This window comes from Oryx dammah, unplaced genomic scaffold (assembly GCF_014754425.2).
Source record: "Oryx dammah isolate SB20612 unplaced genomic scaffold, SCBI_Odam_1.1 HiC_scaffold_2, whole genome shotgun sequence".
Taxonomy (NCBI): domain Eukaryota; kingdom Metazoa; phylum Chordata; class Mammalia; order Artiodactyla; family Bovidae; genus Oryx; species Oryx dammah.
Window position 1 is genome coordinate 137,936,459 of NW_024070186.1, and position 12,203 is coordinate 137,948,661.

The window sequence follows — 12,203 nt, forward strand, 5'->3', positions numbered from 1 at the left end:
TGGGAATTCACAACTCCAGTTGTTTGGTAAAATTAAGAGACAAAATAGAAATTAGTGGGCAGTGGTCCGTTTTCAGCTGCTTAGAGACTGAGAAAATGGGCAGCTGCCTTCTAAGCTTACAGCTGCCCACATTTAACACTCCTCTTTCCTTTCTTGGAGACCCATCTTTCTGGGCAGAATAGGAGACCAGCTGCTGGGACCCACCTCTTTTCTCCAAGCTCCCACCATACATTATTTCCTTCAGTCCAGACTGGATGGAGGGAGACTGGGCTTTCCCCAACATCTGTGCCACCCACAGCTACAACAGCTGCAGGGAGGGAGAGGCAAAGTAATGGAGAAGGGACTTGGCTTTGCTTTTTATCTTTTTCCAGACCTGGATTACTCTTCTGGTATCAATTTCTAAACCCATAAGTTCTTAGGGATGGGATAAGGAACTTCTCTCGTAATAGAAGATGGTAAAGAGTGACTGTCCTAAGGGTTTCTAAAGCTGACCTTTGAAAAATAAAAAGGAGTGCATGATATATCTGTTGTAATTTTCAGAACATACTTCTAATAAATGTTTTGAAATGCAGGTGAAAATTTGTGGAATAATATTTGGGGAATAAAATCAAATAACACACTCTACACTTGATGCTCTATCCTTCCTAATCACTTCATCCTTTCTATTAAGAACAGGTCTTTGGAAAGGTCTTAAAAAAGAATAGTGTGTTCAAGGACTCTCAATTTTTGTTCTAATAATAAATTCCATGAATATGTAGTCCTCAATCATCTGGCCATACCTTCTTGTTATGACATTGTTTTCCCTTTCTCTAACCATTGCCCAGAAAGAACACCTTTTACTAGGACAGTTCATGATTGTCTACTGTCCCTTCTCTCTGAACTTTCAGGGCCAATCTCACCTACATGGGAGTGACCTGCATATGCTGATGCCTTTTTAGTCCATCAGTAACAACTATTCACTCAGGTCTAGCCCAAGTCTCCTTTCTTCCATATGAACTGATAGATCTCTTCTTTCAACTGCTTGAAACTTTTCTATTACTTTGGACCATATAGACCCACGTAAGAATGTGTGTGTGTGTTTGTATTAATTTGTATAAATTTTTTCTTTCTGAATAAATTAGATTTTGTGGGGTGAGATAAATTGGTTTGTACTTTGGAAGTGATCCAAGAGATTAAAGCTGTGGAACAAATGCATTTATTCTACATTTTTGGCCTTGCAATGGGCAATTCAGCTGTGTCTAAATAAGCTTTGGACATGTTAGAAATACCCACTATAAACACATCTGTCAGAGAAAACCCACGTTTGTAATACTTGTATCTCTTTGATATGACTGATAACTTTTTGGAAACCCAAAAAATGCCAGCTTGAAATAAATGGACTGTGGTATAATAATCCAAGTAAAAATGATCTGATGAGAGAATGACAATGTTAATTAGTTTAGCTTTTATTTTGATGCAAGGGCAATGTGTAGATTTATGCTAGTTTGCTGTTTAACTAGCTTATTTGAAAGGATTGTACAATCAGCTTAGTCCAGGCTTGTGACATGAGCTTACGATAAATATATTTTATTATGGGGAAAATATTAGGGATGTGCTCAAGATGGATTGAAAATGCACTTGGATAGAAAAACAGCAAGATGATTGAGATGCTGATAATACTGACCTATCCTAGTAGTCTTGCCTGGCAAATCCCATGGAAGGAGGAACCTGGTAGGCTGCAGTCCATGGGGTAGCTGGGAGTCAGACATGACTGAGTGACTTCACTTTCACTTTTCACTTTCATGCACTGGAGAAGGAAATGGCAACCCACTCCATTGTTCTTGCCTGGAGAATCCCAGGGACAGGGGAGCCTGGTGGGCTGCTGTCTATGGGGTCGCACAGAGTCGGACATGACTGAAGCGACTTTGCAGCAGCAACAGCAGCAGCAGCAGCATCCTAGAATTAGATAACTTATAGCAATCTATTTCAAACAATACCATACTTTGTGTAAAAGTTTATTTCATGTCTCTTCCTAATTTTGCTTAAACATTATATTACATGCTTTAAAATAACATTTCTTTAAATAAGAATATGATAAAAATAATGATTAAGAACAAAGGAAATAATGATGTCTGTAAAAGAATAACTGTTTACAATAAAATCAAAATTTATTATTTTACAGTTATTTTATATTGTAAAGATTAGTTTTTGCTTTTTTTTTTTCCTGTAGCATTTTAGTGGCTTAGGTAAGAATCAACACTTTTATAAATAATTTTTTTTTAAACTCTCAATTTCCATACTTCTTAAAGTGCAATGGGAAAACTGCCTGATTTTCATCTTTGCTTTTCGAAACACTTTAATGTAGAAAACTTTGTATCCACTCTGTGAACCTTGGGACCCGGGCGTACACCCCTGGGCGATTAGGCAGTGCACACTGGTATCCAAATGACGTCACGCCAGCCAGGAGCCATCTGTTGTTTTCTTGGCACATGAGTGGTCCGCCTGAATCCCCCTAAACAGTAAATTGCCAAAGAAAATCATCGATGTGTGGCCAGTTGATATAAATATGTATATAACTGTTTAGCAAATAAATCCAAAACTGAAGACCAAAAATATGGTTTCATTGCAAGTCATCTATGAATAGTCTCATCATCACACTAGATCAAGAATGAAAACCTTTAGCTTGTCAGTAAGGACACAGAAACTATGACAACTAAAACAAAATTTGTGTGTAATTTTTTATGATTCACTTTTATAGCAAGCATTCCCTTTAATTATGGCATTTTAATGGGTACCAAGAAACTTTCCTGGGAAATCCCATGGACAGAGGAGCCTGGTGGGGTACATTACATGGGGTCTCAAACAATTGGACATGACTTAGGGACTAAACAACAAAGATACTTTCTAAGGCACAACTCTGAGAGCATCCCAGTCAAAATATATGTTAAAAGCTAATCTTTTTATTAAAGGAGATATTAATTTATCCTAAGTATTATGAGGGACTTTGTGGAAAGACAGTCACTCCACATTATGTGCTTTAGGATGACTAAGAACTCACACATAAAATTGAGTTTAGTTCTCTTGAGGAGCATTAGGTTTGGGTATTAGACAAGCATAATCAGATTTGAAAAAATAATACTTCAATGGAAATAGGCACATTTATAATATAATTTCTAGTGACAGGTACACATGTTTTCATCTGAGATTTTAATTAATGAAATGTCTGTAATTTTAATAAATATTAATTATAGCAATTCTTAGTTATTTACATAATTTATACATGATTGTTCCTGTGTAATGGAAAGGAATATAATGCAAATGTATGATACCATTATTTAATGACAGAGAATTGACAAATATTTTCCCACATTAATTGTGAAACATTTTAATTAACCTTTCCTTTTTTATATTTATGAAGGAACATAAAGACCTGTATACTGTGGTTGAAATCACTGGTACAATAGAATATTTCACGCAAACTTATTTTAAAAATTATCCTGAGAGATGTTTTTTGCCTGATTCTTGATTACCTTTGAAGCCTACATTTAAGGGGAAAAAATGTATTTAGAAAATCACCTTTTGGCAACCACTGGTTAATTTCTTTTCTAGATGTAACAAATGCACTCAAGTTGTTTGAAGGCAGAGCTTGTGATTTGATTAATACTTCTACATCCTCAACCCTTAGTGCATAATATAGGTTCAGAAATATTTATGGAACAGTGTCAATTCAAGATAAGAATAAATACTGACTCTAAGTGATATGTGACTTAGAAATTAGTAAAAATAAACTCCAACTCTTTGGGTACTTTCAAAAGGACTCATTTGGTTTTCTTCATATTTTCAAAATAATTTTTTAATAGATGGCAGAATCCAGATGCTGATTACATGAACAAGGATTTTAAATTACCTAGCACAGACTGGCTTATTTGCAATTATTTGAAGAATCCACCAGCAGGCTTGAGGCCAAACAGCTGGGTGGTCCGTCTGGTTGAGAGACCTACGTCTGGGGCTATTTCTTCCCATCATCAAAATGCACCATGTCAGTCCCACTGTGTAACTTCTCTTTGCCTTTATTTTCTGATTTATTCAATGAAGGTATAATCCACTTCCACTATCTCTGAGGTGTGTAACCACTTCAAAAATATGAGTGAAGGTTCAGAACATAAGGGCTCAACTGGTAAAGAATCCACCTGTAATGAGGGAGACCTGGTTTTGATCTCCGAGTTGAGAAGATCCCCTGGAGAAAGGAAAGGCTACCCACTCCAGTTTTCTGGCCTGGAGAATTGCATGGACTGTATAGTCCATGGGGTCACTAAGAGTCGGAAACAACTGAGTGACTTTCAATTTCACTTTCAGAACATAAAGTATTAAAGTGTGTTTCCACTGAGATGCTATATTTGTGAAGAAAACAAAAGTCACTAACTTCTATGACTAATACTCTGAGTATGAGGATTGGAGACCATTTTTGTCTGGGGTAGTAGTTCTTAAACCTTGGGTCACATCAGAATCACCAGGGGGGCTTGCTCACACATGCATTTCTGGACCTCCACCTCTAGAGGTTCTGACTCAGTGGCTCTCTGGCAGAGCTAAGAATCTGCACCTATAACAAGTATTTGGGTGATGCTAATCTGGATTGGAGGCCATGCTTTGAAAACCAGTTTATAGAATAAGGATCAAAATAGTTGGCAGAACAGGTTTGCTCTTTGTATGTCATTCACTTAGTTTTACGGGGACTTTTGACAGCTAATCACAGTGCTGTAAAATCCAAACAACTGTTTAGCAACCACAAGCCTTTGGGAAACTGGAAGATATTGAAGAATATGTGAATGACTAAGACAAATTCTTCACCACTAGAGGGGAAAAATATGTTTTGAAGAACTTAAGTGATGTACCAATAATAACATAGGCATAATTTAAAATAATGTATCTTTGTTTAATCAATCCTTCTGTTTAACACAATGGTAAAGTTGAACAAAGAAAATCATGTAATTCTCTTAGTATAGATCGAGTGGCTTTAACTGGAATGTGATCCCATTTTTAACAACATCTATTAAATAGTATCTTTAAAAGAAAATCATGTAATCTCCAGACTATCAATTCCTCAATCATGACAATATTATGTTACAAAGAATTGTGTTGTGTGGGAGCTTTCTTACTTGCTAATGAATAACACACTTGACTCTCTAGAAACCAGAGCCAAACAGATTTCAGAGATCTGGCATGAGTTACTGGCTTAATATAGCCTGAGCATCGATAGCACCAGCAGTAATACTTTCTACCTCATGTGTGGAGGGGTCCACTACACAACCCGATTAACTCTAATTGAAGGTGTACTGCTGATTTCCCTTCTAAACAATAATTATATAAATCTCCCTCTAAGTGGCAATATATCTTACCTTTAGCACACTTTTCATTTTAAAAGGTAGTAGATATCAGAGATAAATTTTAAAGAAGAATGCAATCCTATTCGTCTTGAATGTACAAGTGTTCATCAAAGCAGAATAAATGTAAAACTAAGCTGAACATTTAAGATGACATGATCCATGGACTCAGCTAGAGGACACACACAGATCTACCAGCTTAAGTGTCTAAGAAAGTCTTGTATCAAGTCAGATTATTATGACATATGTATTAATACGTGTTCATGTATATAACAAGTTATTTACACCTTAACAAAGTGAAGCCATTTCTGCACTGGATAAATTGCTACATTTTCATTTGTGAATTATTCATTGGCTCAATCTTGCTATCATGTTTAATCTAAACCAGCAGATGTTAATACATTAATATCTTATTAATTTTCAAATATAGAAAACATGGGCTTCCCTGGTGGCTCAGATGGTAAAGAATCCTCTTGCAATGCAGGAGAACTGGGTTTGATCCCTGGGTTGGGAAGATCCTCTGGAGAAGGGAATGTCTACCCACTCTAGTACACTTGCCTGGAGAATTCCATGGACAGAGGAGCCTGGCGGGCTACAGTCCATAGGGTCACAGAGTCAGACATGACAAACCTCACAATCTTGTTATCAGATTTAATCTAATCCAGTAGATGTTAATGCATAAATATTTTATTAATTTTCAAATATAGAAAGCATGTCACAAAATTTATTTACAGTCTTACAATAAAAATGTTTACTCTTTTTGAGTGCTTACTCAGTGCCTTACATGTGTTACTGCTTTTTTTTTTTTTTTTTTTTAATTTATTTATTTATTTTTAATTTTTACTTTACAATTCTGTATTGGTTTTGGCATAGATTGACCTGAATCCACCACAGGTGTACATGCGTTCCCAAACATGAACCCCCCCCCACCCCCCTCCCCACAACATCTCTCTGGGTCATCCCTGCGCGTCAGCCCCAAGCGTGTCATATCCTGCATCAGACATAGGCTGGCATTTCGATTCTTACATGTTATTATAAATGTTTCAATGCCATTCTCTCAAATCATCACACCCTCTCCCTCTCCCTCTGAGTCCAGAAGTCCGCTATACACATCTGTGTCTTTTTTGCTGTCCTGCATACAGGGTCACTTTAATCATACCTATGTGACTTGCCCACTCTCACTGGTAAGTTTTAAAGCAAGGGTCAAATAGTTTGAGTGTAGGATCCATGCCCTCATGGTTATTTCATGCTGTACCTAAAATTAATTAAATTCTAAAATCTAGCAGAATTTATTTTTTATTAGTTGAGTGTATGTAGATTTCCTAGAACTGATAGATGGTTACATTATTTCTAGGTGGTAAGATGATTTTATTTTCCATGAGGGTTATTTTGTGGGTAAGAGTTTCCTCTGAAAGTCACACAAGTCAAAAGCTAGTGATACTTCAAATACCTTGCATGCTCTCCAGGTTAGTTTTCATCCAGAAATTGTTTTGGGTGACCAGACTTTGAATAAGGGTTGAGAATGGGAGAAGTATAGGCCAAATTGCCCTACAGATCTGTTTTGTTTGTATTAGGGTTTTTTCTTTTTTTAAAGAATTGGAAATCTGAAAGTAAATGCTTCTAGCTAAGGTGTACCTCTCCAGGGCACCCACCCCTATAGGCCCACTCTATTTCACCTGGCAGTTGAACACATTTTTATTTTATGCCTAGCCTCTAAAAACATCTGACTTGTAACTCTTGTTGGTAAAATTAGCTTTGTTTCTAACGCTCAGGTCTACCCTGGAGTACTATTCAGATAAGCCACAAATAAAAGTCAAAAGTCACAGCTGTGTAAAAAAAGAAATACTTAAGATCCTGGTGAGTTCTGTACTCCCTGGTCATCTTAAATGATGAACTCATCATGTAGCAATGCTTTTTGGAAATTGAGGGTGAGCAGTTTTACATATTTACCTGACAAGAATCTACCCCTCCTGCTTCGTAGCCTGCACACACCATATTTTCCGTAATGTTATATTCTGGCATCTGTTGCTGACATTTCTCATTTGATAGAAGGGGAACGTCAGCTTCTTGCAGTATGTCTGCAGTAGAACCTGTTGGAGGTGGATAATGCAGCCAGCCAGTCAGAAGTGATCAACATGCATCAGTGAAAGAGCCACCATCAGTCTTATTTATTTCAACAGTTCCGTCTCATTACTGAGTACTGTGTGCATATATAATGAAACTAAATGCTAAACCTTGTACTTTAAAGCACATAATAAAGCCCATCTGTGGATTTTGCCAAATGAGTGACAGTAAAGCACTTTCTTCAGTTCACAAGGGTTAGCAGGATGGTCGATTGGACTAAACAGTCTTTGGGTATTTTCAGTAATTTTAAGTGGTGACCACATGGTTCATGGGGAAAAAAGTCCACCAACACAAAAAGCTTCATTCATGAAAATTAGCAAAGGCTCAGAAATCCAGAAGTGCTTTTCATCTGCCACCTGAATAGGTGCTCCCTTATAATGGTATTCAGCTCCTTTGTGAGCAAACAGGTGCGAACTTAGCAGGAGACAAAGCTCAGAGGAACTGTGCCCTGGTCTCAGGGCAATCAGCTTGTCATCCACGTGCAGGCAGAGAGAAAGGAGGCATTGAGTAGCAGATCATACTTCCATACTTCCATGCTTTTTACAAAATGACTCATCCACTGAAAGCATGAATCCTTGTTTACCGAAACACCAATCCCAAGAGGGATGTGAAAAAAGCAGGTGTCTAGTGCCCTAGAAAAGGTACATGATAAGCACTTTCCAATAATTAGCAATTCTATTTGGTTTCTCAAGAGAGGCAGAAAGTTGAAAAGCAGCCAGCACATGTGACAGCCAGTGTTGGTGTGACCTCATTTCCAGTTACGTTTCATTGACACACTAAAAGATGAGAAACAAACATGCGTGTGTGTGTGTGTGTGTGTGTGTGTGATTTAGGTGCAAAGCGATGTATAAATAACCCAGTGGTGTATTTGTAAATGTTCAATAACTGGTTTTCAAGAAATGAAGACAAAGCCGCAGTATGTATCGTCTGTCAATGTGCCTGTTATAAGCACTCCAACCATGGTCAATTTCAAGGCATCAGTATGATAGTGAACATGTATTTGGGAACTGATTCCAACTGGTGCCAGTGACTTCAGAGGCTGGATGACTTTTAAAGTTTAACAATGGACTTTAAAAAGTGAATTATAGAGGTTACGATGGAGAAGAACTTTCAGCATCTCACTGTCATTTATTCTATGAAGATTGAGTATGGCCTGGTAGACTTAGTTTTACGATAAAAATCAAAGACAATTTTGCTGCTTGTCAAGAAATAAAAAAAATTGGTTGGCTATATGATAAAACTTTTTAAAAAGTTAAAAAATTTTGAGCAGTGGTCTTACAATTAATACTTGTCAACATGAGTTATCAAGAAGACAATTGAAAATACACATGTTCACACAGAAAAAATCTACACAAAAATGTTGGTGAAGTTATTTTAATATTACTAGTTGCCTTGATTTAATCAACTAATACTTCTTTTTTTGGTAAGCAATATATTCATAATCTTCTTAGAAAATTAGTTAGTATATTATACTCAAAGGGGAAAAACTGGGATTTTAGAAATATTTGGAAACCCTAAGACAAAGTTCATAAAATTCATTAAAATTGCCAGCACCCAGGAAGTATTTAAATATGATTTGTTTATTTCTAAGTGAAATTGATCTCAGATGCAAATTTTTTTTTCTTGGCTCCATACCGCTCCCAGAGTCTTTTCTTAAGTCAATTAAATGCATATCTTTAGTAACAATAAGCAAATCTGAACAAGTTTACTCAACTCTTAAAAAAATAATTTCTTATGCAATAAAGTCTTAAATTTTGTTAGTAGATAATTTGTTTTTAAAGAGTACATTGTAGTCATAAATGTCTTTTAGCTTGAAGTCTGATAGAAAAAATATCTAAGAATCATTTTTACTCTTCAGATTTCAAAGTTAATAAGTCATGACATTTTTCAAATGGAGGAAATAGAATAATAAACAGTCTTTGACTTCAATATACTTTCCGGGCAGCAGAAGCAAAGCATTTCAGCCACATAACGTAATTGCAGTAGAGAACCTTTGTTGGAACCATCAGGCAATGATTTGACTCACATTTTATACTCTCTCCTACAAGAAGTAAGGATATTTTAGCTGTGCATCTTTTGCTTTGGGGACCTGTTCTTCTCCACAAGATTTTGTGTGTTTTCATCTTAAATGCAATTAGGATTCTTACTTAAGATGGCAATGACCTGTTGTGATTCTAGGGACCAGGTTTTTCCACCTGACAGTAGTTCTTTAACTTTTTGCTTAGCTATGAACGAGTGGTCAAAGTTTCCTACGTGGAGTTAACTCTCATGAGGAATTTTGAAACCAATGAAACTTGCAGTTACATTTATGGGGTATGAAGTACTAGAATGCTTTATATTTTTAAATGCTTGATTATTTTTAATATGGGCATGTTTTCTTTGTTTGGAAAGCATGCTACCAAAAAATGCTAGTGAGCCAATGGTTTATCAGTTTATAGTATTCAGTGTAACATTCATGCCATATCTGAGTCTTCTTGTCAATAGGTGGAATCAGCATGTTGAAAAGAACTTCCTACTCATCTTTACATTTATATGATTAATTTATATGATTTATTATGCAAACACTTGTATGATAATTTATGTAATATAAATTATGTAATTTCTATGATTAATACAAATACTTTCATTGCTTTGGGAAAAGTAGTAGTTAATAACTTGGCTTCTCAAGATAGAAAGCCCAGAAATACACCCATGCACCATGGGTATCTTATTTTTGACAAAGGAGGCAAGAATATACAATAGGGCAAAGACAGCATCTTCAATAAATGGTGCTGGGAAAACTGGACAGCTGCATGTTAAAGAATGAAATTAGAACACTTTCTAACACCATACACAAAGATAAACTCAAAATGGATTAAAGACCTAAATGTAAGACCAGAAACTATAAAACTCTTAGAGGAAAACATAGGTAGAACACTTAATGACATAAAGCAAGATCCTCTATGACCCACCACCTTGAGTAATGGAAATTAAAACAAAAGTAAACAAGTGGGACCTGATTAAACTCAAAAGTTTTTGCACAGCAAAGGGAACTATAAGCAAGGTGAAAAGACAACCCTCAGGATGGGAGAAAATAATAGCAAATGAAACATCTGACAAAGGATTAATTTCCAAAATATACAAGCAGCTCATACAACTCAATGCCAGAAAAACAAACAACCCAGTCAAAAAGTGGAAAAAAGACCTAAACAGACACTTTTCCAAAGAAGACATATAGATGGCTAACAAACATGTGAAAAGATGCTCAACATCGCTCATTATTTGAGAAATGCAAATCAAAACTACAATGAGATATCACCTCACACTGGTCAGAATGGCCATCATCAAAAAGTCTACAAACAATACATGCTGGAGAGGGTGTGGAGAAAAGGGAACACTCTTGCACTGTTGGTGGGAGTGTAAATTGATACAGCCACTATGGAAGGCAGTATGGAGATTCCTTAAAAGACTAGGAATAAAACCACTCCTAGGCATATATCCTGAAGTAACCAAAATTGAAAAAGACACATGTATCCCATTGTTCACTGCAGCACTGTTCACAATAGCTAGAACATGGAAGCAACCTAGATGTCCATCGACAGAGGAATGGATAAAGAAGTTGTGGTACATATACACAATGGAATATTACTCAGCCATAAAAGGAACACATTTGAGTCAGTTCTGATGAGGTGGATAAACTTGGAGACTATTATATAGAGTGAAGTGAGTCAGAAAGAGAGAGATAAATATCATATTCTAACACATGTATATGGAATCTAGAAGAATGGTACTGAAGAACTTATTTACAGGACAGCAATGGAGAAACAGACATAGAGAACAGACTTATGGATGAGGAGAGAGGAGAGGAGAGGGTGAGATGTATGGAGAGATTAACATGGAGACTTACATCACCATATGTAAAATAGTCAACAGGAATTTGCAGTTGGCTCAGGAAACTCAAACAGGGGCTCTGTATCAACCTAGAGAGTTGGGATAGGGAGGGAGATGGGAGGGAGCTTTAAAAGGGAGGGGATATATGTATACCTATGGCTGAGTCATGTTGAGATTTGACAGAAAACAGCAAAATTCTGTAAAGCAATTATCCTTCAATAAAAAAATTAATTAAAAAGAAAATAATTTCGCTTCTAATGAGACTTCATCCATACGCTTTACAAAAATACATTTTTGTAACTTTTAGCTGTATTCACTTCTGTGAGTATATCTTTTCATCAGATAGTTTATAATATTAATATTAATATTAGATATTGAGCTCAGGGAATGCTTGGATTTCCCTCTTATAATAATTATTGTTTTATAATATGGCACGTGCAATTTGGAAATAAAATTTTTAACTATACAAATACGGAACATATGAATATAAGCCTGACAGCGCTTTTAAGAGACATTGCAGAAAAGTGTTATAATATGAGTCTTTTTAAAATAGTCACAGGGTAGAGCACTAGCAAGCAAGATTTTTATATTTTCTTTTGAGTCTGACAATTTACCTTGATATCCAAGTGTCCCCCAGCCAGCAATAGAACAAATTCTTCCTGGGGAAAAAACTTGATTTTCTTCTGGTAAACAAATTGGCTGTACATAATCTGGAAATATGAAAGAAAACAAAATAAGAACAAATACATATGCATTTCCAAAAGTTTAAAAAACCAATCCTTTTCAACATTTCATCCAAAAAATAAATGTGTTTTCATTTTATCCTGCCTGGGCATGTTTTAGACATCA

General features: G+C 36.0%; 1 protein-coding gene across 1 annotated transcript in view; it reads right to left on the reverse strand.

Moving 5' to 3' along the window:
- Positions 1–2,335: 2,335 nt before the first annotated feature.
- The window catches only part of TMPRSS15 (transmembrane serine protease 15), a 156,545-nt gene continuing 146,677 nt past the window's right edge, over positions 2,336–12,203 (reverse strand). The window contains exons 23-25 of the mRNA XM_040227475.1: positions 11,969–12,064; positions 7,311–7,450; positions 2,336–2,491 (exon numbers count right to left, since the gene is read on the reverse strand). Of these exons, the coding sequence (XP_040083409.1) occupies positions 2,336–2,491; positions 7,311–7,450; positions 11,969–12,064 (392 nt within the window). The remainder of the gene's footprint in view (positions 2,492–7,310; positions 7,451–11,968; positions 12,065–12,203) is intronic.